We start from the raw sequence: 24,288 nt of genomic DNA, 5'->3' as shown, positions 1-24,288 counted from the left end.
TATTGGGGTCAAAACAGCAGCCATCCCCACTGGCGCCGGCGAGGATGGCTGCCGTTTTACGGGCTCCTAACCACCTGTGCTATTTAGTTTGTTTTTTCGCATTGTTTGTAACTTATTTTGCACATAATGTTGCTGCTACCATCTCTTATGACCGAAAATAGCTTCTGGACATCAGAAGAGATTACTCACCTCAAACTAGACAAAGATTTTTTCTTTAATGAGTCCGACGCAAAGGATGTACTGCTTCCCCGAGACCAGGCCCAAATCCATGTCATTCGCATGAAGAAAAGACGGAGATACTGGGGGCAGAGGTCGTGGTGCCTTGTGAGAATTCGTCGGCGAGTGGGTAAACACCCACTACCATACGTCCTATTGGCCAACGTGAAATCACTGGAAAAAAACTGGATGATCTACGTTCAAGACTATCATAGCAACCGGACATTAAAAACGGTCATATTTTATGTTTGACCGAGTCGTGGCTGAACAACGACACAGATAATATAGAGCTGGCTGGGTTTTCCATGCATCGGCAGGACAGAGCATATATACGTCTGGTAAAACAAGGGGCGGGGGTGTGTATCTATTTGTCAATAACAGCTGGTGCACGAAGTCTCAAGATATTGCTCGCCTGAGGTAGAGTACCCCATGATAAACTGTAGACCACACTAACTACCGAGTGAGTTCTCATCCATTTTATTCGTAGCTGTCTATTTACCATCACAAACCGATGCTGGCACTAGGACCGCACTCAACGAGCTGTATAAGTCCATAAGCAAACAAGAAAATGCTCATCCAGAAGCGGCGCTTCCAGTGGCCGGGGACTTTAATGCAGGCAAACTTAAATCCGTTTTACCTCATTTCTACCAGCATGTGCAACCAGAGGGGAAAAAAAAAACTCTAGACCACCTTTACGCCACACACAGAGGTGCATACAAAGCTCTCCCTCGCCCTCCATCTGTCCATAATTCTATTCTCCTGATTCCTGCTTACAAGCTAAAATTAAAGCAGGAAGTACCAGTGACTCGCTCAATACGGAAGTGGTCAGATGACGCAGATGCTACAGAACTTGTTTTGCTAGCACAGACTGGAATATGTTCCAGGATTCATCCAATGGCATTGAGGACTACAAAGGGAAACCCAGCCGTGAGCTGTCCAGTGACGCGAGTCTACCAGACGAGCTAAATGCCTTTTATGCTCGCTTCGAGGCAAGCAACACTGAAGCATGCATGAGAGCACCAGCTGTACTCAGAGCATGCACGGACCAACTGGCAAGTTTCTTCACTGACATTTTCAACCTCTCCCTGCACGAGTCTGTAATACCTACGTGTCAAGCAGACCACCATAATCCATGTGCCAAAGAAAGTGAAGGTAAAATGAGTACCGCCCCGTAGCACTCAAGTTGGTAGCCATGAAGTGCTTTGAAAGGCTGGTCATGGCTCACGACGGCAGGTAGCCTAGTGGTTAGAGCGTTGGGCCAGTAACCGAAAGATCAAATCCCTGAGTTGACAAGGTAAAAAAATCGGTCATTCTGCCCCTGAACAAGGCAGTTAAACCCACTGTTCCCCGGTAGGCCGTCATTGTAAATAAGAATTTGTTCTTAACTGACTTGCTTAGTTAAATAAAGATTCAATTTTAAAAAAGGAAATAAAAACATCAACTCCATCATCCTGGAAAACCTTGACCCACTCCAATTCGCCTACCGCCTAAACAGATCCTCAGATGACGCAATCTCAACTGCACTCCACACTGCCCTTTCCCACCTGGACAAAAGGAACACCTATGTGAGAATGCTGTTCATTGACTACAGCTAAGCGTTGAACACCATAGTGCCCACAAACCTCATCACTGAGCTAAGGACCCTGGGACTAAACACCATCTGCAACTGGATCCTGGACTTCCTGATGGTGGTAAGAGTAGGCACAAACACTTCTGCCACGCTGATCCTCAACAATGGGGTCTCCTCAGGGGTGCATGCTTAGTCCCCTCCTGTACTCCCTGTTCACCCACAACTACGTAGCCAAGCACGACTCCAACACCATCACTAAGTTTGCTGACGAAACAACAGTGGTAGGGTTGATCACCGACAACGATGAGACAGCCTATAGGGAGGAGGTCAGAAACCTGGCAGTGTGGTGCCAGGACAACAACCTCTCCCTCAATGTGAGCAAGACAAAGGAGCTGATTGTGGACTATAACATCAATTGGGCTGAAGTGGAACGGGCCGAGAGTTTCAAGTTCCTTGGTATCCACATCATCAACAAACTATCATGGTCCAAACACACCAAGACAGTCGTGAAGAGGGCACAACAACACCTTTCCCCCTCAGCATCCTAACCGGTTGCATCACCGCCTGGTATGGCAACTGCTTGGCATCAGACCATAAGGCGCTACAGAGGGTAGTGTGAACGGCTCAGTACATCACTTGGGCCAAGCTTCCTGCCATCCAGGCCCTATATACTAGGCGGTGTCAGAGGAAGGCCCAAAAAATGGTCAAAGACTCCAGTCACCCAAATTGTATTTTTTTACTTTAATTTATTTAGTAAATATTTTCTTAACTCTATTTCTTGAACTGCATTGTTGTTACGGGCTTGTAATTAAGCATTTCACGGTAAGGTCTAGACCTGTTGTATTCGGTGCATGTGACAAATAAAATTTGATTTCCATGTTTAATCCAGTTAATTGAGGAAGTTAATTGAAAACCGGCCATTATTAGAGGAATTTTTAATTCATGAATTGCATTTAAATTCACTTCCTGAATTGAACTGATTGAAAATCAATACTCAATACTTTTTTCGACAGTCATCATATTCATCTAGGGGCTTGTAAGTAAGCATTTCACTGTAAGGTCTACACCTGTTGTATTTGGCGCATGTGACAAATACAATTTGATATTGAAATTCCTAATGTTCTGTGTGTGGTTCATATTTCTCTCACTCCTGTCTCACCTTGTCCAGTGTATTTCTCAGTGCGTTTTTGTCCTTCTCCAGGCGGACGGCCTGTCTCTCTGCATCCTTCTTCTCTGTCTCCAGCATGGCCACAGCCCTCTGCAGCCCCCGCAGCCTCTCCTCTGCAGACACCCTCTCTGTCTGGGCAGACTGGGCACTGCGCTGGGCTTCTGTCAGACTGGCAGACCGCTGACGCAGGGCCTAAAGGAGAGACAGGGTGAGGGAACAGCTATACAGATGAGATACAGGCCTATGTCTCCCGCTCTTTTTCGTTACATTTTTAAAAATGTAAATTCTTCACATGCCCCTGCTATGTCCTTACCACTCTCCTCCTGTGTGTGTGTATAAGGTTAGTGTTGAGGAAATTATTATGTATGAGCAAAAGTCTCTCTCTTTCATTCTCGTTCTTTCTCTCCTTCTCACCTCCTGTGTGTGAGCCAGCTCTGCCTCCAGCTCTCCTCGTCTCAGGTCGCTCTGAGTCAGCTCAGTCTGTAGGCTCTGGACGCGCTCAGTGAGGGCCGTCATGTCTCTCTTCCCGTCCGTCAGGGACGCCCGCGCTCCATCCACTCGCTCCTGAAAACAGCAACACTACATTCAGTTTCATGGGTTCAATCTAGACTACACATTACAATTTGCTCTAATCCTATTTAAATTACAGGGATGAGCCTTGACAAAAACAAACACTTGAATTTCAGCCCACTGTCCTATCAATGATTCCTCCTCCACCTACCTGTAGATGCCTGCGGTCCTGCTCGGCCAGCCCCAGGGTCTTCTGCAGTGCGACAAGGCGCCCCTGGGTGGCGCTGTGGGAAACGGTGGCCTCCTGGAGGCTCTGGGAAAGGCTCTGGTTCTTCTCTCTGAGACAGACCTCTCCCTCCTGGGCTTTAGACAAAGCCTGGCTTAGCCTGTCCAACTCTCTCTGGAGCGACGTCACACAGCTCTCCCCCTCCGCCACCTGGGACAGATGTACAACACAGTGTGTGAGTGGTTTAAGTCAGTGTGTCTTAGTGTGTTTCCATTTAAAGCTGGTTAAATCTCAGCATGACGTGCCTCTATCGAGGGTGTACTTGTTCCTCTATAGTAGATTGATTGATTGTTCATTCAGTGTGCTACCTGTTTGACTAGTGCATCATGGCGCTCCTGGGTGGCCTGGTTCTCGGCCTCCCTGTCCCCCAGGCTCAGTTTGAGTCTCTGCAGCTCCCCTTCCAGGCTGCGTCTCCCCAGCTCCACCCTGGTCCCCCGGGCCTCGGCAGCCTCCAGGGCCTCCCGCAGACGCCTCCGCTCAGCCTCCAGACGCACCTCGCCCGCACGCTGCTTACTCAACTGGTCCTACAGGTAGGGAGGGAGGGGAGAGGAGAGTGAGGTGAGAGAAAGGGGTAGAGAATGAGAGAGTGACAGAAAGAGAAGGAGAGAGCTAAAAGAGATGAAACTGGCAGACTGGCAGTCACATCAAGGTCACATGTCAAAGCCAGCCAGCCAGTCCATACAGTTACAGTATGTCATGGTGACCCAGTCTGGCAGCAGAATGGCTGCTCTGTAGAGAGATATAGAACTAGACACGAGGGGAAAACAGAGACACTCCACAAACACACTCTCAGAGAGGCCAGATAGACATAGACACACAGACAGACAGTTGATCCACAGATGGCCACATCCCTTCGTTCTTCTCTCAACTCTCCATAATGTTGAAATCCCCCTTGCTCCCGAACTTCCTCCCCTCTCTTTCCAGCAACATAAATCATTTGAGTCTTTTCCCAGGAATAGTCTATTAAATGATCTACTATTTGATTCTGTGGCTCCTAACTATAATCTCTATAATCATAAATACCTACCCTCCTTTCCCTTCATTCGTCTTTTCCATTGCACTTTATCCCACTAACCCTCTCAATCACTCTATTTCCTTCTGACACAGCCAGTCCATTTCTCTCCCTCTTTCCCCATGCTCCCTCTGTTTTCGGCTATGGGGAGTGTTTTTAAGGGTGGTGTGAGGGTTGGACTTAGAGGACTGGACATATGGACAGTTGCTTTGCCCAGAAATATGACATGGAGTTTTGTTTAATGACTCAGTATTCTGTGGCATCTGTTATGACAGTTTTCTGCTTCCACCTAGTGCTTCCTGCAGGGTCACCGTATGGCAGGTCAGTGGTCAGCACTGTGTGTTAGCAGACACTAGAATCCTTGTCAGGGAAGATATTCTACAGTAAGTATGTGTGCGTGTATGTCTACCTGTGTGTGTTTTTTCTCCGTCTCGGCAGTCTGCAGGGCTCTCTCCAGCTCCTTGACTCTGTCAGTGAGGGTTCTCCTCTCCCTCTCTCCCCTCCTCACCGTCTCCTCCTGCTGCTGGAGCATGGCCTGGGTCGAGCTCAGACGCCCGTCAACACCACGCTTACCTGGACGGAAACACACAGACATTCACAACACTGGAGCATTCACAGACAAGGTCTTTATGCTAGCGTGTTCCTAATGTGTGCTCTCCCCGGGTCTTTGTATGTCTGTCAATGACTTCACTGTGTAAATTATTCTCTTGGCCTTCTTATGGTTTGCGTGTGTGCGACATGTGTATGTGTCTCACCCTCCTGGCACTCCTGCAGTGTGTTGTGTAGCTGAGAGAGGCGGTTCTGGGCGGAGTCTCTCTCCCCTGTCACCTCCTCCAACTCTCTCTGTAGCGCCCCCAACTGGCAGCGAGCCTCGTCCTGAAAACCAACATCAGGAACACATTTCAACAACATGCCTTCAGACAATCTGACAGACTTTTAGCATTTCCTACAGTCACATATCAGTGCTGCAGAGATGTTTACAGCACAATGTTGAGATAATTCATCTACAAGTAAAGAGTGAAAAGGGACTTCAATCTGTTAGAATAGGAGAATGTGTATAAAATCGAAATATGTGTACTGCTCTGCCCATGTAGTGTGGCTGTAGTACCCGGTCTCTCTGAGCTTCTCGGAGCTCCTGGAGGAAGTCTCTGAGGCCGCAGCGCAGCGTCTCAGGGTCCAGCTCAGGCAGGGGCATGGGGAGGGGGGTGTCACCCTGCTCTGGGGAGATAGGCCTTGAGCAGCACAACGTGTTGTCAGGGGTCGAGCCTCCAAAATCTGGAAGAAAAGAGTATATACAGTATAACTCCTCACAATTTATGTCCCACTTTCACATTGACATGTTTTGTGATATATGAGCATTTTACCCTCACCTTTAGGGGGTGAAAGTGAGCAGCGTAGGGGCGAGAGGCTGCGTGGACGTGTAATGCTGCTGTAGGATGCTGCTGGGGGGCTCCCTCTGGGGCTCCTGCCCCTGCCCCCACTGGCACTTCTCCGGCCCCCCGCCCCAATGCCCAGCGTACGGGTCAGTGCCGACTGCAAGCTGCCCAGACGGAACTCCAGCTCCCTGCGTCCGGCCTCGGCCCGGGCCAGCTCTACCTCGGTGGCAGCCAGGCGGCCCTGGGCCTCGCTGAGCTGCAGGCTGGATTGGGTGAGGGAGTCCTGGGCTGTCTGGGCCCGCAGGGACAGGTTCCTGGCCTCATCCTGGAGCTTCTTCTCACAGCCCCGGGCATCCTGAAGCTGGGTCGTCAGCTCCCTCTCACATCCCCGCCAGCCTGACTCTGACTCTGTCAGACGCCTCTGGAGGATGGACAGCTGGAGGGAGGGAGGGAAGAGGAGGAGGGGGGAGGATAGAGATGGGAAGAGATGTACAGTAGCGAGGGATGTGTAGAGGGCAGTTGATTAAGTTTTATGTTTAACCAAGCATAAATACAATCTAACCTCTCACTCTACTACACCCAAACCTCTCCCTCCTCACCTCTTTCTTGATGGAAGTCCTGGCTGTGTCAGCCTCGGCCAGCTTCTGTTTGAGAGAGAAGATATCCCGCCCTCTCTCCTCCTCTCTCTGCTCCTCCAGGGAGAGACGCGTTTGCAACTCAGCCACCTCCCTCCCTTTCTGTTCCTTCTCTCCATCCAGTACCTTCACCTGATGGAGTGATCGAACGGAGGACAAGTTCTAGAATATGTCTAAGCCAAGGCCTGGAGTTTTTTCCTGGTAAGATCCAGTGGATAGCAAGAACTCAATGCCCTAGTGAAGTTTGAGTTCTCTACAGCAGGTAAGGTAAACCAATAAGTGTAAAAGAATAAACAAAGTGTTTCACAGATGTGAGGGTATGTGTGACTGACCTGTCTGCGTAGCTCCTGCAGCTCTCTCCGGGCCTCCAGCCGTGACCTCTCCACCTCTCTCAGACAGCTGCGGAGCTCCGTCACCTCTCTCTGTGCAGATGACAGGCTCTCCTCCAGAACAGCCAGCCGCTGCTCCTTCTCCTCACACTGACGCTTCACACTGACACACACATATTTCGTCCTTTAGAATACAGTAGATGCCTTCTGTGTATAATTTTTACTACCTAACAGAGAGTGATACTAGTATATTAACATTTGAAAGGTGACAATCAGGGTCAGAGGTATGCAGCTAAGTACTACCTGATTCTCTCAGTCTCTGCACTTTTCAGAGTCTCCCTCAGCTGGGTATTTGATAAGCTGAGTGTGTCTCTCTCCTTGGTGACATCAGTGAGGGTGCGCCGTAGCTCTACCCCATCCCTTCTGTACCCCTCCCCGGTGTCACGGGTTTGGTTGAGGCGCCTGTCCATCTCCAGCATGTCCCGCCTCACCTGGTCTCGGCTCTCCTCACTGGCTGAGAGAGAAGCTCTGCACTCCTCCAGCTGGAAGAGGAAGTTAGGGAGAGTGGTGAAGAAATGTTGAACCAGAAATGGTCACCGGCTCCATCCCTGACTCTAACCGCCTCTTACCTCTTTGAGGGCAGCATCAGTATGTGTCTGTAGGTCAGAGCTGTTCTCCTGCAACCGGTGCAGCTCCCGCTCATGAACACTGCCAGCCTCCTCCAGCTGAGAGCGAAGCTCCAGTAACTCACTGGTCAGAGCTCCCACTGTGGCCTGCCGACAAAGCCAGGGAAACTTTAATGTCTTTAAAAAAAGTTCACGGTAGTACAAAATGGGAACAGAGTTCTAAAACGGTCTATAATTACCCTCTCCTGTTCTTTGTAATGCGCTGCCTCTCTGGCCAGTCTGTCCAGCTCCAGGGTTGCAGTACCCAGCTCTGCCTGCAGGATGGACACTCTCTCAGACAGCACCGCTTTCTCTGCCTCCTTCTGGGACAGCATCTGAGAGGGAGAAAATAGAAAGGGCCTCTAGAAGTGGGGATATGGATCACAACCTCATGAGAGTAGTCATCTCTTATCCACATTTGCTCTGCACTTCATTACAGACAAATGTAACGCAATGGTAAATCTAAGCACTGGCGGTAGTGCTATAGGTACAGGGGTGTAAGAAATATTTCTGCTATTTTCACTGCCGGAATTAAGAGTGCAATAGCTGCAGGTGGCTCGAAATGGCTAGGTTTTGATTAATAAACAAGTTGTAGGTGTGAGAAGGGCTTGGCAGCAGGTAGGGGCGGCAGGTAGCCTAGTGGTTTATAGCATTGGACTAGTACCGAAAGGTTGCAAGATAGACAAGGTAAAAATCTGTCGTTCTGCCTCTGAACAAGGCAGTTAACCCACTGTTCCTAGGCCGTCATTGAAAATAAGAATTTGTTCTTAACTGACTTGCCTAGTTAAATAAAGGTACAACGGTGTTTGTCAGACCATGAGACATCCCGAAAATCGGTCTTCTCATGAAAGCGTAGGAACGATTTGGCATACAAACTAATGAGACTCTCACGATAGTGTTCTCCGTTTTGCTCTACAACCCCCACAAAGGTAGCCCATGCAAATGAATGGATGTATGGAGGTAGTTTGTTCCAACAAAAATAAGGGGTTAAATATGTGTCCCAAAAAATATATATATTCCTGAGCTTTCTTATATCTCCTAGATACAGGACAGACACTTCAAAGCCTTATTCCTTATGATATATGTTTTGACTGTCTTTTTTGTCCATTTATGAATGTGTTATTCAATGTGTTTCTATGGGCTATAGTAGTAAAGGCCAAATTCAATATTTTATCAAATCATTTTTTTATATAATTGTTGATACCTAAAAGGGTCCTAAAATTCCAAATCAAATAGCTAAATGATCCATGGAATGACCATCTTAAAACAATTACATATTTTAGCATTCCCCAACGGCTTAGACTTTTAGAGGTTTTAATCAACACATTCCATGGCTTAATACTGCATGTGCTTGTCTCAAGTTCTGTAGGTTACTGATGGTATTTGCGTTGCCCCCAACTTCAATTAGGCTGGGGGCACGGATTATTTCCGTCCTGGTCCATTGTGTATTTATATACTACAGTTTATTAAATAGCATACGCTACAGTAACGTGTAGGCTAATAGCAACAGTAAAAAAAACATTCAGTCTTTTCTTAATGCCCTGTTTGGCATCAACGAGCTTAGCCTAACCTACATGTCTTTACGCATCGCACTTTTCCGTCTTTGGTAACCGGATGAGAGGCGCTGGGGATGGATACTTGAACAAGCAAAATTAAGTATGCAGGTAGGCATATGTGTGTATGTTTAAGGATGTGCAGTACTGTATATTTTCAAATCAAGGCACTCTGACGAATAGACGATTTAAGGCCGGCACTACAGGCTGAAATTACCTTTTTGCAAATACCTATACATTGAGATTTGTTGGTATTTTGGCTCACTAATATTAGTATTTAAACACATAAAACAATCAAAATCTTGATGAAAATGTATATTTGCTTTTATTTAGCTTACCATCAAAGTTTCATGAATTTTAACCACTTTAAAATGGTCATACATCCATAATTTCAAAACTCACTATTTATAATTACACTTAAGTTAAAAGCCCTTTTCATAGAGAATGTAACAAATTGGAATATATATATAGTAACTTAGTTTGAAGAGATGGTGATTGGATCTAAAAAGGTGTTTGGTCATCTAAATTCAGTGTACTCGTCTTTAACTGCCCTTTACTGAAAGTCAGACTCTTCCCACATGTCAACTCCTTTTCCTCAGCTTCAGTAGCATCTGCTTTCACCAAATTGTGTATGGTAATACTTAGTTATATTCTCAAGACTTGCCCAGAGGAAATTGTTGATATGTTGTAAAAAATAAATAATAAATCTCTCGATAATACATTTGCCAAAAATGCATTTTATAAACATGACTTTAGTATTTTACAGCTAGAAATATGAAAAAAAATATGTATCCACAATCTGCTCTGAGTCAGTCCTGTCCTGGAGTGTCTTAACAAAATTAAAACAAAATATTTAGGGTGAATTAATCCAGTGTCCAGAAAAATGGATTTGCACATATGTGCATATTTAATGAGTTATTGCCTCATTTGCATATTTTACCTCAATATTTCAGAACATTTCAGTAGACCATTTAAAACCTTATTTATTTATTTATATACTTGGCTCATGGCTAGGATAACAATATGCACCTATGTGATGCTTCTAAACCAGCCTTGATTAAGGGGAAGGTAGGCAATGCTTGGTTTTTAATCAATTTAAACGGGATGGAAACCAATCGTTTTTTTATGTTTCTACACTGAACAAAAATATTAAAAACGCAACATGCACCAATTTATAAGATTTTACAGTTCATATTAGGAAATCAATCAATCAAAATAAATTCATTAAGCCCTAATCTATGAATTTCACGATTTATAGATACATACAGATACAGTATGCATCGGTTGGTCACAGATACCTTTAAAAAAAGGTAGGGACGTGAATCAGAAATCCAGTCAGTATCTGGTGTGACCACCATTTTCCTCATGCAGCGCGACACCTCTCCTTCGCATAGAATTGATCAGGCTGTTGATTGTGGCCTGTGGAATGTTGTCCCACTCCTCTTCAATGGCTGTGCGAAGTTGTTGGATATTGGCGGGAACTGGAACACGCTGTCGTACAAGTCGATCCAGAGCATCCCAAACATGCTCAATGGGTGACATGTCTGGTGAGTATGCAGGCCATGGAAGAACTGGGACATTTTCAGCTTCCAGGAATTGTGTACAGATCCTTGCGACATGGGGCCACGCATTATCATGCTGAAACATGAGGTGATGGCGGTGGATGAATGGCACGACAATGGGCCTCAGGATCTTCTCACAGTATCTCTGTGGATTCAAATTGCCATCGATAAAATGCAATTGTGTTTGTTGTCCATAGCTTATGCCGGCTGATACCATAACCCCACCGCCAGCATGGGGCACTCTGTTCTCAACGTTGACATCAGCAACTCGCCCACACGATGCAATACACGCTGTCTGCCATCTGCCCGGTACGGTTTAAACCGGGATTCATCTGTGAAGAGCACACTTCCCCAGCATGCCAGTGGCCATCGAAGGTGAACATTTGCCCACTGAACTCGGTTACGACGCCTAACTGCAGTCGGGTCAAGACCCTGGTGAGGCAGATGAGCTTTTTGAGACGGTTTCTGACAGTTTGTGCAGAAATGTTCATCAGCTTTCCAGGTGGCTGGTCTCAGATGATCCCACAGGTTAAGAAGCTGGATGTGGAGGTCCTGGGCTGGCGTGGTTACACGAGGTCTGTGGCTGTGAGGCCAGATGGACGCACTGCCAAATTCTCTAAAACGGTGTTGGAGGCAGCTTATGGTAGAGAAATACAAATTATGTTATCTGGCAACAGCTCTGGTGGACATTCCTGCAGTCAGCATGCCAATTGCACACTCCCTCAAAACTTGAGACATCTGTGGCATTGTGTTGTGTGACAAAACTGCACATTTTAGAGTGGCATTTTATTGTTCCCAGCACAAGGTATGTCCTGTGTAATGATTATGCTGTTTAATCAGCTTCTTTATATGCCACACCTGTTAGGTGGATGGATTATCTTGGCAAAGGAAAAATGCTCACTAACAGGGATGTAAATAAATCTAGCTACAACATTTGGGAGAAATACGCTTTGTGTGTGTATGGAACATTTCTGGGATTTTTTATTTCAGATCATGAAAAATGGACCAACACTTTACATGCTGCGTTAATATTTTTGTTCAGTATAAATACAAGATTCACCGGCACAAAATGCACGTCTCTCTTCCATGGGCAATGTGCGTCGTGGCTGGAAAGGCTGCGCTTCCTCTCTCAAAATTCATGCCATTTATAACTGCGTTACCGTTAAGACCTGCTTTTTGTGAGTCTTACAACTTCCCATTAGCGCTGCATAAAATGGTCACTTTTGCGCTTGTTTTTAAGGACACACCTCAGTGCAAGCGAGCTGATGTAAGACAGGTTAATTGCCAAACCTGGCATTAGGGCTGGAAAATGCCAGTGCACAGGTTTTACATGACAGCTTTTACATGACAGGTTTTACATGACAGGTTTTACATGACACCCTCAGACCATAGAGCCCGCATTGTGTTTGAATGGTCTCTCAGATGTGCCTGACCTGTTGTTTCTCTGTCTCTGCCTGTAGCAGACTCTGATCTCTGTCGTGCTGCAGACTCCTCACTTCATCTTTCAGGTCCTCCCGGTCTCTCTCGGCTCTGAGGAGCTGCTCCTCTGCCTCCTGTCTGACCTGTCGCAGTGCCCCCTCCTGTTCAAACTCCAGACTGCGACGCAGGGCCTCCTGGAGAACAAACACACTCAGTTGTTCATGTTCATTGTATGGGTTAAACCAGCCCAAATAAAGAACATGAACAACTGAGTAGAATCAAGACCTACAGTGAGACACCTTGGGCAAAGCAAGAACACATTTCTTTACAGTAAAACCATCCAAATAGTACTCTTACTGCTATCACAAACACTTCTCCAAACAGGACTAGACAGACAAACACAATCCAGCCTGAGCCCTCCTCACCTTCTCAGCGGTCAGTCTCTCTGCCTCCTCCTGGTGGTCAGTGATGGCGGTGTGGAGGGCCTGCTGGGACTCCTGCTGGGTGGTAGTCAGGGCCTGGCTCAAAGCCTCTCTCTCCCTCTCACTCTGCGCCAGCACATTCTCCCCATCCGCACGCACACGCCTCAGCTCCGCTATACAGGACAATATCAGACATGATGACCAGTTTCACACCTGTGTTCATACAGACTCAGTCATACAACAGATACACCATCAAACGCAGCAACAGTTTTTAACTAAGGGTTGTAACCCTCTCCACTCACAGCCCCATTCTTATATTGGTTGAATATGGCAGATTTTGTCATTGTAAACGCCTAATTTGGATCACAGTGGCTGTAGAGTAACATGCTATACATGACACCAGAGCCCCGGTTCTCCACTTCACAGAGCTGGGTTTTGGCTGACAGCCTTTATAAACTTGAGCACCGTGCACGACTTGAAGAGGCCCATCCCTCCGACTAATCAGCTACTTTTGCACATTTGTTGTTGTCCGAGTGAGGGAAATGCTGTAAATCGAGAGGAGTCGAGGAGTGTTTTGAAAGATGAGACGTTGAGAATTATAATAAATACCGCTTTGATGTCATACAAGCAAACCACACACCCGTGAGTCCAAACGTTTACTTCACATTTCCGTATTAGAAAACTCATGTAATTTACATTATCAACGTTTATGATCACTATGGCATGTGCTATACCCCAGGTTGTCCTGAACACAATGAGCCTGTTTGTCGTATTGTGTCGAAAATTTGCCACAGAACAAGCACTTGAATGCACTCATGACTCCATTCTATGTGAAATTACAATCTATTTGTCTGAAGTGGCCTTGGAAAGCCTAACACTGTAAGATCGTATTTTATAACTTAGCTAGCCATGTTGGCAATAGAATAAGCTTTCAAATCATGCCCACCTGACCCAGATTGGGATTTACAGTATAATGGAACATTTTGGGATTGCGTTTTTTCTTATTTTGCTCCTATTCCAAAATGTCAATGAATATTCTTATTATGTTACTGAATGTACACTGCTCAAAAAAATAAAGGGAACACTTAAACAACACAATGTAACTCCAAGTCAATCACACTTCTGTGAAATCAAACTGTCCACTTAGGAAGCAACACTGATTGACAATAAATTTCACATGCTGTTGTGCAAATAAAATAGACAAAAGGTGGAAATTATAGGCAATTAGCAAGACACCCCCAAAAAAGGAGTGATTCTGCAGGTGGTGACCACAGACCACTTCTCAGTTCCTATGCTTCCTGGCTGATGTTTTGGTCACTTTTGAATGCTGGCGGTGCTCTCACTCTAGTGGTAGCATGAGACGGAGTCTACAACCCACACAAGTGGCTCAGGTAGTGCAGTTCATCCAGGATGGCACATCAATGCGAGCTGTGGCAAAAAGGTTTGTTGTGTCTGTCAGCGTAGTGTCCAGAGCATGGAGGCGCTACCAGGAGACAGGCCAGTACATCAGGAGACGTGGAGGAGGCCGTAGGAGGGCAACAACCCAGCAGCAGGACCGCTATCTCCGCCTTTGTGCAAGGAGGTGCACTGCCAGACCCCTGCAAAATGACCTCCAGCAGGCCACAAATGTGCATGTGTCTGCTCAAATGGACTTGGAGTTACATTGTGTTGTTTAAGTGTTCCCTTTATTTTTTTGAGCAGTGTATTTTCAGATTTCGTTATTTACAAATGCTGTGAAAAGTCCAGTAAATGTAAAATGCACATAAAATCAACAGTGTAATGTTTGGATTCAGTCTTGTGTCAGGTGAACTGTTGTGTCCTTTCCCCATAATCTCCAAAGTGTTTTCTTTCAATTGCTACCCTGGTCATGCATATGCTTTTTATAGTTCTGTTAGAACCATTTCAATTTGGCCATATCCATATAGCCCAATTTCCACGAGTGTAAGGGGTTAAACAGGTTTCTAATTCCTGATCTATGGCTCTCTCCCTCAATGTTCCTTAATCATTTTCTTCCATTCCAACATATCCATCCTCCTCTCTTCCTCTCACAGACTTTCTCTCTCTCCTACCTATTCTCCTCTTCTCACCCATTTATTTAATTTCTCTCTAAATGGTCTTTTATTTATCATCCTCCTCTGTCTCTCTCCATCTCTCACCGGTGGTGGTCTCCCTGAGTAGCCGCAGGCTCTGGTTCTCTGCTTCTAGCTGCTCTCTGCGAAACTCTAGCTGAACCAGCTGCTGCTGCACCTCAAACAGGCTGGTCTCCAAGGCCTCCCGCTCTGACCTGCAGGGGCATGGACACTAATATTAGGGACCAATTCGTTAACACACACACACAGAAATACACACACCGTCGGTCAGACACACAGATCTCTCACCTGAATGCGGCCAACTCCTCTGTTAGTGTGGCGTTCTCTCTCTCCGATGCAGTCAGCTGGACCACTAGCCCCGCCCTCTCCCTGACCAGCTCCGCCCGGCCCCGCCCTACTTCCTCCAGAGCCACGCCCTGTCTCTGTTCCTCACCGCGGGCCATGCCCAACTCCGCCCCCAGAGAGCTCACCTCGCCACACAGCTGTCAGCAGAGATACACAGGTACATGCAGTAAAACTGTACACATTTACAGACATATTCTCTGGAACAATGAGGTTTCAGAACCCAGTGATTTTCATGCCCTGTTAATTACTGATTAGTCCAGAGTGACAGAAGCTCTTTCTTGCCACATTCCCATTCAGTGGAGAGGACACTCATCATTTACCTGAGTGACTTTGTCCTGCAGCTTCACTCTATCGGCCCTGAGGCTCTGAAGCTCCGCCTCCATCCCCACCCTGCTCAGCTCAGACTCCTGCAAGGACTGGTGGAGGGCGAGGCGGGCGGAGTCCAACTCTAGCCTGTCTTGCTCCAATCGGACGAGCTCATCTCTGATGGTCATCTTCTCCTGCTCCGCTTCATGTTTCTGGGCCTGCAGGTAGGCCTTCTCCTCTTCAAGCTGAAGAGAGAGAAACATGGACACATATGAGAGACAGGACGGGTGTGCAAGGCTTACATTTAAAACTACAAGTGATCTTGATAGGCAATAGGCATACCATGATATCATGGCTTACAGAAAACATATTAGCAAGGGCAATGCTTTGATGAAGATGACACGGTTACTCTTGCATCAGTTCTATATGACATCCACCACAAGTGTCAGTCAAATGTTGATCAAGGTGTTGGTCCCACCTGGCTGATGATGGAGTTGAGGTCACACTTGTCCTGGGCCAGGCCCTCATTCATGCTGCCCATCTTGGCCAGAGAGTCTCGGAGGGCAGCCTCCTCAGAGTGAAGCTTGTTGACCAGCAGAGAGAGCTCTGCATTACTGCTCTCAGCCTGGGGGACCGGGGACAAAACATACAATGATATGTAACACAGAGGATAGGTAACCTTTCAACATAGAACAGAGAGGAAGTTAAAGGGACCAAAAATATGACAAGCAAACACAAGAGGAGCCAGATAGTTATAGTGACATCCGTATCCGTATCTGTGTGTGTGTGTGTGTCATACACGGGCCAAAGCCTCAGTGAGCTGGGTCTTCTCTCCTTCCAGCAGCTGCCTCTCCACCTCTGCCTGGTGGTGAGTCTCTCTCACTGTAGACAGCTCCCCTCTCTGGACAGATGCCCGGCTCTCACTCTGCTCCCACTGCTTCTGACTGTGGGGACAGGTACCAGGGACAGAGGACAAGGATAGGAATACAGTTATATACTGTATACTGGCAATTTCCTCCTTCTAATTCTCATAATTTACTTTCCTCATCTCCTCCTTTCTCATACTTTCATCATTTACTTATTTTCCCCCCATCACTCTCTCCCTTCCACCTTTATTTTCACACATTCTCACTCACACTCTGTCGGTCTCTGCCTTGGCCCGGTCTCTCTCCTGCAGCGCGTCCACCTTCTCCTCTCTCTCGTGATCCCTCTCTCTCTGGGCCGACGTCACGGCCTGCTGCAGCTTCTCACAGTCCATCTGCAGAATCTGGGCCTTGATCAGAGCTGCCTGGGCTGCCTTCTCCACAGCCACCTTCTCACTGACAGGATAGAGATAAAGACACAGAACATAACAGGACAATGGATACATTAGAAATATCTACTGAAATGTAACCATTAATATACATAGAGTAAGAGTTCTTTAACTAGGGCACTGAGGGTAGACACTTCCTGGTCCTAAAGGGTTTTCCATCACCCAAGTTGTGTTAGAAGTCTGCCTGAGCCCTCCTGGTTTTACCTAGCCAGTGTGTCCCTGTCTTGTTTCAGACGGTCTCTCTCTCTCTGTGTGGTGTCCTTCTCTCTCTGAACTCCATCCCTCTCTCCATGCAGGGTCTGACTGCGCTGTTCCGCCTCCCGCTTGGCTGATTCCGCCTCTGCTAGCTGCCTGCGCAGCAATTGTACTGATGACTGGGCAGAGGACAGACGCCCTCGGACCTCCTGTGGACCAGAGAGACAGAGGCAGATGAGAGAGTGGGACACTGAACACTGAAAGTGATACAGAGGAACGAAGAATCTCAAGATAACTTTTATAGAAAAAAAGTTTGTATAGGAACGTTTGACAATGTAACATTGGAATAAAGCAACCTCAATTTCCAACCCCAGATAATAAATATAGTAAACCCATATAGATAGTAGTAGATGTGTTAATGTGTCAGTGTGGAGGGGGTACCTGCAGCTGGAGATGTCTGCTGTTGACAGCAGACCGCAGAGCTGACAGGCTGGCCTCTGGGACGGTGGCCAACAAGGAGTAACGCCTGGGAGAGGTGGATCCCCATGGTGATGATGAGCGGTGAGGGGAGGAGCCACGGAGAAGAGCCAATAGAGGAGCCCCAGTGTTCTCCTGGTCTGCTTCTGATGACGAGTCCCCATCGGATAGGACAGTCTGGGAAGAGGATTCAATAAAGGGTTTTGGTCAAAGTTTCCTTTTGTTTGTGTGTGTGTGTGTGTGATGGCTGTACCTGGGCAATGTCTCTCAGTGTGTCCAGTAGTGTTTCAGTATGAGCCCTCATCACCTGCATGTCTGTCTCATCGTTGCCACTCTGCTCCTGCAGGAGGATAGAACCATAGTGAGAAGGGAGAGGTATGAAGGCTAAGGAGGGCTAATGGCTACAGGAAGTATCTCTGCTGGGTTCACACAGGCCAGTCTCTCACCTCCAGTCTCCTGGTCAGTGAGGCCACATCTCTGTCTTTCTCCTCACTCTGGCCCTTCAGCCTCTCCACCTCTCGCACTGCATCTGACAGCCTGACCATAAACACACAGATCACTTAGCATACCATGGAATCTCTACGATGCACGTTACACTCCTGATTTGTCTACCACCACCAGGCAGATCAGGCTGCCACTTACTAAACACAAAGACACAGACAGAGACAGACAGTGTCTGAATCCCATAGGGCTCTGCTCAAAACTATTGTACTATGTAGGGTGCCATTTGGGACGTAGACAGTGACTGAGCAGTGTTCAGTTCTCTCTCTGACCAGGGGCCTCATTTATAAAACTGTGCGGAGGATTCACGTCAAAAGATGGCGTACGGACGAAACGCAGAAATTGCTTACACACAAAAATATTCTGATTTATAACACAGTGCGCACACATGTCCCATGCCGGTTTCCCTTTATGAATCATAATCAACTTGAAATTTGGTGCACGTGAGCGAGCGTCTTGTCCCACCCTTTTAACGCCCATAGTTGCCTATAAATAGTCAGCGAAACGCCCCTAATTCATTTTCACACCCCTAATTAATTTTCATTAATTAGGGGCGTGAAAATTAGGGACGGCAAATCCTGACAGAAAGGCTGAAAAAAGAAATTTCACACAGTGTGAAATGGAAGTTCTTGCAGGGGAAGTTGAAGCAAGAAAAAATATACTGTTTGGTGGACACAGAGTGGGCATTACAAATGCTAAAAAGGCAGCATGTGGCGGACGCTGTGAATGCTGCTGGCTCAGAAGCTCGGACCCTCTCAGAAATAAAAAAGAAGTGGTCCGTCAAAAGTGGTGGCCAAAAGGCGCATAGCCGTACACAGACAAAGTGTTTGTGCCACGGGCGGGGGAAAGGGGACACCGGAGCTCAATCCCCTTGATGAGCGACTTGCCGGTATTATAGGTGAATCCCTCCTGAGTGGAGTAGTGACGGAGGTGGAGGGGGACACGGACATGCAAGACGCACCGGATGATCCAGGTATGTAGTTAGTATTCCCTCGTTTGAAAATAGTAAACCAAATGCATTCAAGTTGTGTTTAAAAATGTATTTACACAAACAATTGTGACATTTTCTATTGTTTTTAGTCGCTGCGTGTTCTACCGGGGCGGTGGTGCTGCAGCTGAACAGGAGCTGAGTGCGCCCAGCTCCGGCAACTCCACTGCACCTCGTGCGTCACAACCCTCCAGCGGCTGTGTCCTCACAGATGCAGTCCTGAAAACGCAAAGAGACACCATCGATGCTATTAACGAGGTTGCCAAGGAGTTGAAGTGGGACAGGCAACGGCCAAATCTTCCAACAGTGCCAAAGCAGCCATTGTGCGTCATTATGCATTGTAATTGCATGCCTTTTTATATCCACCCATTTGATTGTCAAAGCTACCCTATTGCGTAACACCTTCAGGTGTGGTAATTACCCTGATTGTAACTGACAGTGACAGGGCCATTATCACATTGACAGTTTTGCACAACAAACATGTGATAATAATATATGAAACTGTATACTTGTATCTGCCCGACTGAGGCATCAAAAACAGCATCAGTTTAAACGTAATTTGGCCTACTGTTCACCTTATTATGAGAATACATTTCATAACATGCAAGTATTGTTTAATAATTACAGATCCAATTAAATATGATTCCCAATTAAACTGTACAACATATTTGAGGGGTTCTTTTGCAAAAACATATATCTCCGTTTGTATTTATTATCCTAAATCATGTTTTTTGTGTGTTTTTTATGTGCACTCCAGGGAATTCTTCATATATAATACGTGAGAGGTACTATTTTGATTTATTTTACACAATGGTATCAATTTCAAAGCGTTTCTCGAGTTTCATCCTTCTGCCATCAGAGTCGTAGTTTCTAATTTCTCCAGTTTATCTGCGTACGTATGGGTCATACGTACGTAAGTGTCCGTGGAGGACCGCACATTCTCCCGTCAAGTTTGTTTTTATAAATCCCAAAATTTGCTTCGAAAGTGGCGTAGACCTTCTTTTGTACCTACGCAACGTTTATAAATGAGGCCCCTGGTGTTCAGTTCTCTCCCTGACCTGGTGTTCAGTTCTCTCCCTGACCTGGTGTTCAGTTCTCTCTCTCTGACCTGGCGTTGAGCTCAGCCCTTTCAGCATCAGTCCTGGTCTGCAGGCTCATCATTTCAGCCACCCGTTCTCTGAGCTGCAGCTCCAGCTGCCCCCGCAGCGCCACCTCCCGCTCCAGAGCCAGAGCCGCCCCTCCCTCCCGGCTGCGCAGCGTGGAGGACAGCCCGGAGCAGGACGACTGGACAGAGTGGGAGGCCCGGGCCAGCTCGTTACGCATGTCTGACAGGTCCCTGGCAGGGGAAAAGGGGAAATATGAAAGAATTCAAAGACACACGCATGCAACTATATAATGTAGTGCATTTATGCAGTGTGTTGTGAGTTAGTTGTTCGGACCTCTCTGTGGCGCTCTTCAGCTCACAGACCTGTCTACGGAAGCCCACCACCTGTCGCCATACAGATAGCAGACGACTGTGCTCACTGCTGAAATAACTGTGGAAAGACTAAGTGAGAGAAATTGTGAAATGTCAATGTCACGTGACAGAAAATAAGAGAAGTGCTTCTAATATGAAAAATGAAAACAGCCATCCACAAAAACTATAATACAGACTTCCTCCTCCCTCCTCCAATCAGACTCCCTCTGCTCCAGCTCCTCCCTGGATTTGGACCAATCAGCAGTGAGTCTGCGTATGTCCTGGCTGAGTGCCTCATTGGCCAGTCCTGCCTGCTCCAACTGCTCTCTCAGCATGGCATTCACTGCAGACAGACTGCTGCTCCTGTGGAGCATAACACGGCATTGCATCAATTGCATTGAATTCTGTATGTCATTAGTTTCATTGCTGATTGGCCCAGGCAGATTCCAATCACTAACCTTTGCTGCTCCTCCTCCAACCGGATGAGAGCATTTTCCAGGTCGCCGCACGGATCCTCCTCGTCTCGATGGTGGCTGTTGCTGGACATATCACAACGACCCTAAAGGGAAATAAGAATGACAGCTATGCATCAGATGTGAATTGTAGATTAACTCAATGTTGTTACTAAATGGCATGGTTAGTTGTTTCAGAATGTCTCCATAGTGGTGTAGAGCAGTACGAACACTCAGTCTGTGCTGCTCCAGCTCCGAGGACTTCTCCACTAGAGTATGCTCCAGGTCTCCACACCTCTTCTTGTACTGCAGGACCTGGAGGGGAGGACACAGTGAGGTGATCTGCTCTCTGACTGGTGACATAATATAGACTAGGTAATCAGCACCAGGTTCCCATTTGTCAGCATCAAATGTTTTCATTCTTAGTAGGAGAGTCTGTAGAACAGTGATGTCATACAGGAAGACATCTATGAGGTTCATGAACTTACATCCCGTATTACTACCATGAAAAGAAAACACTGCCATCACCTGCTTTATGTTCATGTGTGTGTTCTTCTGTTGACAACTGAGAGGGTTGACAGACAATTACGGGCCTATAAATGAACTAGTAAAACACCCTTTAACCTCCAAATATATGGACGGTGAATTGAAACAGATGCATCATAGTGTGATACCTTAGCCTGCAGTTTCTGCACCAGCTGAGCCTGTCTTTGCTGGCCCTCCTGGTAGGCTGTGAGTTTACGCTTGTAGGCTGCCTGTTCCTCGTCCAGACGCCGGCGCAGGTCCATGTTCTGCTGAGCCTGGCTGCGAGACTCTGGTGAATCCCGCTCCCCGTCACCTGTCTCCAGGCGGAGTGCCTGCTCTAGCTATGTGGATGAGAACACAGGGGGAGTCGCGGCCTTACGCTTCAGAGTACTAGAACTCAGACTGATATGTAACCACTGTCTTTCTTCAGGTTTGCCAGGTATGCTATAGAAAATAAATAAAATATGCTGAAATGTTTTACCATAATTCTATGTTATAAATTCAGAATTATTGCATGGTACAAGGTAGTTACATTTGCATCTACCTACCCCTATCTGACCAAAATGGTTTCTCCGAGGGCTCTGTGATTGAGGAGAGTTGTAAACAGCACTGTAATGAATGTTCAGGGCCTCTCCATGGAGAACACCACAGTTCAGTCTAGCAGTAAACACAAACCTGTCTCCATAGGAACCTCTGTAGGTCTCAACAACTGGGTCTACACAGATAAGCCTCTGTATTCTATATTTAACCATAAAGCACTGACGTGGATTCATGTTATAGTAGCCTGGATGTTGGATTTTAGCATTACATTTACATTAGTCTCATTTGTCAGAAGAGTCATTTTAACTGCAGGTTATCTGAATCACCATTTGAAGAACATCTGAAGATCAAAGGTAACATAGGAGATATTTCCGGTTTGTTTTAAAGCTGACAATCTTGCATGTACAACCACATTTAGTTAACGCCATACTACTGAGCCCCCCCACTCTGGCCTGATCCCCCACTCTTCTCCCCTCTGAAGCCTCTGTTTACAATCACCAGGGGTGACGAACGCCATAGCAACATGCCACTTCACTTCATTCCAGTCCCGTAACCAAGGAGACGGACAAAACTCTTCCAAGCAGACAAAGAAAATAGTAAAAGGAGAATTGAGATAGGGGTACATTGGTATTCCTTATATGTGTCTGTCAAATGCCCCTACGGAATGCCCCTCTGTGGCCTACTTTGTCTTTAGTGTTTGGTGTATGGCAACTCCTCCTACTAGTCCTCTATTGGAAAGATTTCAGACTACATTGGCGGGTCAAGAATTTAAACCCACCACATATTTTCCTCTAGCAACCAGGTTAGTGTAGTACTACAACCAGCCCAAATGAATAATTAAGAAGAGAACTCTAACTAATCGCCAACAAATGCATTCATTCTCCCTCTCTCAACCTCCATTTACTTATGTACTTCACATCTAATCCTGTTATCTTTTCCTGGATAATCTAATTTGATCTTTTACTTACTGTTGCCTGTCTTATGTCTCTCTCCCTTCACTCATCTCACGATCAATCTCTTTTTCCTGCCTTCTCTTCTGTTTCTTACCCTCTCGCTGATGGCGCTGTATTTGATAGCCAGCTCATCTCGGTCCGCCCTGCTATGGGCCAGCAGATCCTCCAGCCTTCCCAGCTCTACCTGCAGCACCCGGTTCTCCTCCTGGACTGACATCACTGAGGACATGGCTCCTGGTGCTGGGGTGGGGAGGGGAAAGAGAGGTGCATCACTGAGGACATGGCTCCTGGTGCTGGGGTGGGGAGGGGAAAGAGAGGTGCATCACTGAGGACATGGCTCCTGGTGCTGGGGTGGGGAGGGGAAAGAGAGGTGCATCACTGAGGACATGGCTCCTGGTGCTGGGGTGGGGAGGGGAAAGAGAGGTGCATCACTGAGGACATGGCTCCTGGTGCTGGGGTGGGGAGGGGAAAGAGAGGTGCATCACTGAGGACATGGCTCCTGGTGCTGGGGTGGGGAGGGGAAAGAGAGGTGTATCACTGAGGACATGGCTCCTGGTGCTGGGGTGGGGAGGGGAAAGAGAGGTGCATCACTGAGGACATGGCTCCTGGTGCTGGGGTGGGGAGGGGAAAGAGAGGTGCATCACTGAGGACATGGCTCCTGGTGCTGGGGTGGGGAGGGGAAAGAGAGGTGCATCACTGAGGACATGGCTCCTGGTGCTGGGGTGGGGAGGGGAAAGAGAGGTGCATCACTGAGGACATGGCTCCTGGTGCTGGGGTGGGGAGGGGAAAGAGAGGTGTATCACTGAGGACATGGCTCCTGGTGCTGGGGTGGGGAGGGGAAAGAGAGGTGCATCACTGAGGACATGGCTCCTGGTGCTGGGGTGGGGAGGGGAAAGAGAGGTGCATCACTGAGGACATGGCTCCTGGTGCTGGGGTGGGGAGGGGAAAGAGAGGTGCATCACTGAGGACATGGCTCCTGGTGCTGGGGTGGGGAGGGGAAAGAGAGGTGCATCACTGAGGACATGGCTCCTGGTGCTGGGGTGGGGAGGGGAAAGAGAGGTGCATCACTGAGGACATGGCTCCTGGTGCTGAGGTGGGGAGGGGAAAGAGATGTGCATCACTGAGGACATGGCTCCTGGTGCTGGGGTGGGGAGGGGAAAGAAAGGTGCATCACTGAGGACATGGCTCCTGGTGCTGAGGTGGGGAGGGGAAAGAGAGGTGCAGACAGCCACTTGTGTTAATGAAGAGCACAGCGCTTCATTCAATATTCAGGACACTACTTTGAAAACATCTGTGATTTTTTTGAATAATCAGGTGGTTGGACACTTAATTCAAAATCGTATTTGTCACATGCGCCGAATACAACAAGTGTAGACTTTACCATGAAATGCTTACTTACGAGCCCTTTCCCAACAATGCAGAGTT

General features: G+C 47.2%; 1 protein-coding gene across 1 annotated transcript in view; it reads right to left on the bottom strand.

The window, feature by feature from the left end:
- LOC120060904 (rootletin-like) overlaps positions 1–24,288 on the bottom strand; it is a 40,422-nt gene that overhangs the window by 8,555 nt on the left and 7,579 nt on the right. Inside the window, exons 3-34 of the mRNA XM_039010335.1 lie at positions 22,958–23,103; positions 21,520–21,711; positions 21,077–21,160; positions 20,852–20,952; positions 20,591–20,756; positions 20,377–20,483; positions 20,046–20,273; positions 17,895–17,985; positions 17,702–17,788; positions 17,413–17,625; positions 16,981–17,180; positions 16,601–16,783; positions 16,264–16,408; positions 15,943–16,089; positions 15,479–15,709; positions 15,102–15,295; positions 14,880–15,007; positions 12,727–12,896; positions 12,316–12,495; positions 7,968–8,102; positions 7,732–7,875; positions 7,406–7,644; positions 7,106–7,265; positions 6,738–6,905; positions 6,133–6,574; positions 5,871–6,037; positions 5,518–5,638; positions 5,172–5,335; positions 4,059–4,274; positions 3,676–3,900; positions 3,369–3,518; positions 2,946–3,146 (exon numbers count right to left, since the gene is read on the bottom strand). Coding sequence (XP_038866263.1) covers positions 2,946–3,146; positions 3,369–3,518; positions 3,676–3,900; positions 4,059–4,274; positions 5,172–5,335; positions 5,518–5,638; positions 5,871–6,037; positions 6,133–6,574; positions 6,738–6,905; positions 7,106–7,265; positions 7,406–7,644; positions 7,732–7,875; positions 7,968–8,102; positions 12,316–12,495; positions 12,727–12,896; positions 14,880–15,007; positions 15,102–15,295; positions 15,479–15,709; positions 15,943–16,089; positions 16,264–16,408; positions 16,601–16,783; positions 16,981–17,180; positions 17,413–17,625; positions 17,702–17,788; positions 17,895–17,985; positions 20,046–20,273; positions 20,377–20,483; positions 20,591–20,756; positions 20,852–20,952; positions 21,077–21,160; positions 21,520–21,711; positions 22,958–23,092 — 5,514 coding nt within the window. The 5' untranslated portion in view covers positions 23,093–23,103. The remainder of the gene's footprint in view (positions 1–2,945; positions 3,147–3,368; positions 3,519–3,675; positions 3,901–4,058; positions 4,275–5,171; positions 5,336–5,517; positions 5,639–5,870; positions 6,038–6,132; positions 6,575–6,737; positions 6,906–7,105; positions 7,266–7,405; positions 7,645–7,731; positions 7,876–7,967; positions 8,103–12,315; positions 12,496–12,726; positions 12,897–14,879; positions 15,008–15,101; positions 15,296–15,478; positions 15,710–15,942; positions 16,090–16,263; positions 16,409–16,600; positions 16,784–16,980; positions 17,181–17,412; positions 17,626–17,701; positions 17,789–17,894; positions 17,986–20,045; positions 20,274–20,376; positions 20,484–20,590; positions 20,757–20,851; positions 20,953–21,076; positions 21,161–21,519; positions 21,712–22,957; positions 23,104–24,288) is intronic.

This window comes from Salvelinus namaycush, chromosome 2 (assembly GCF_016432855.1).
Source record: "Salvelinus namaycush isolate Seneca chromosome 2, SaNama_1.0, whole genome shotgun sequence".
Lineage (NCBI taxonomy): Eukaryota > Metazoa > Chordata > Actinopteri > Salmoniformes > Salmonidae > Salvelinus > Salvelinus namaycush.
This window is presented reverse-complemented; position numbering and strand designations above follow the sequence as displayed.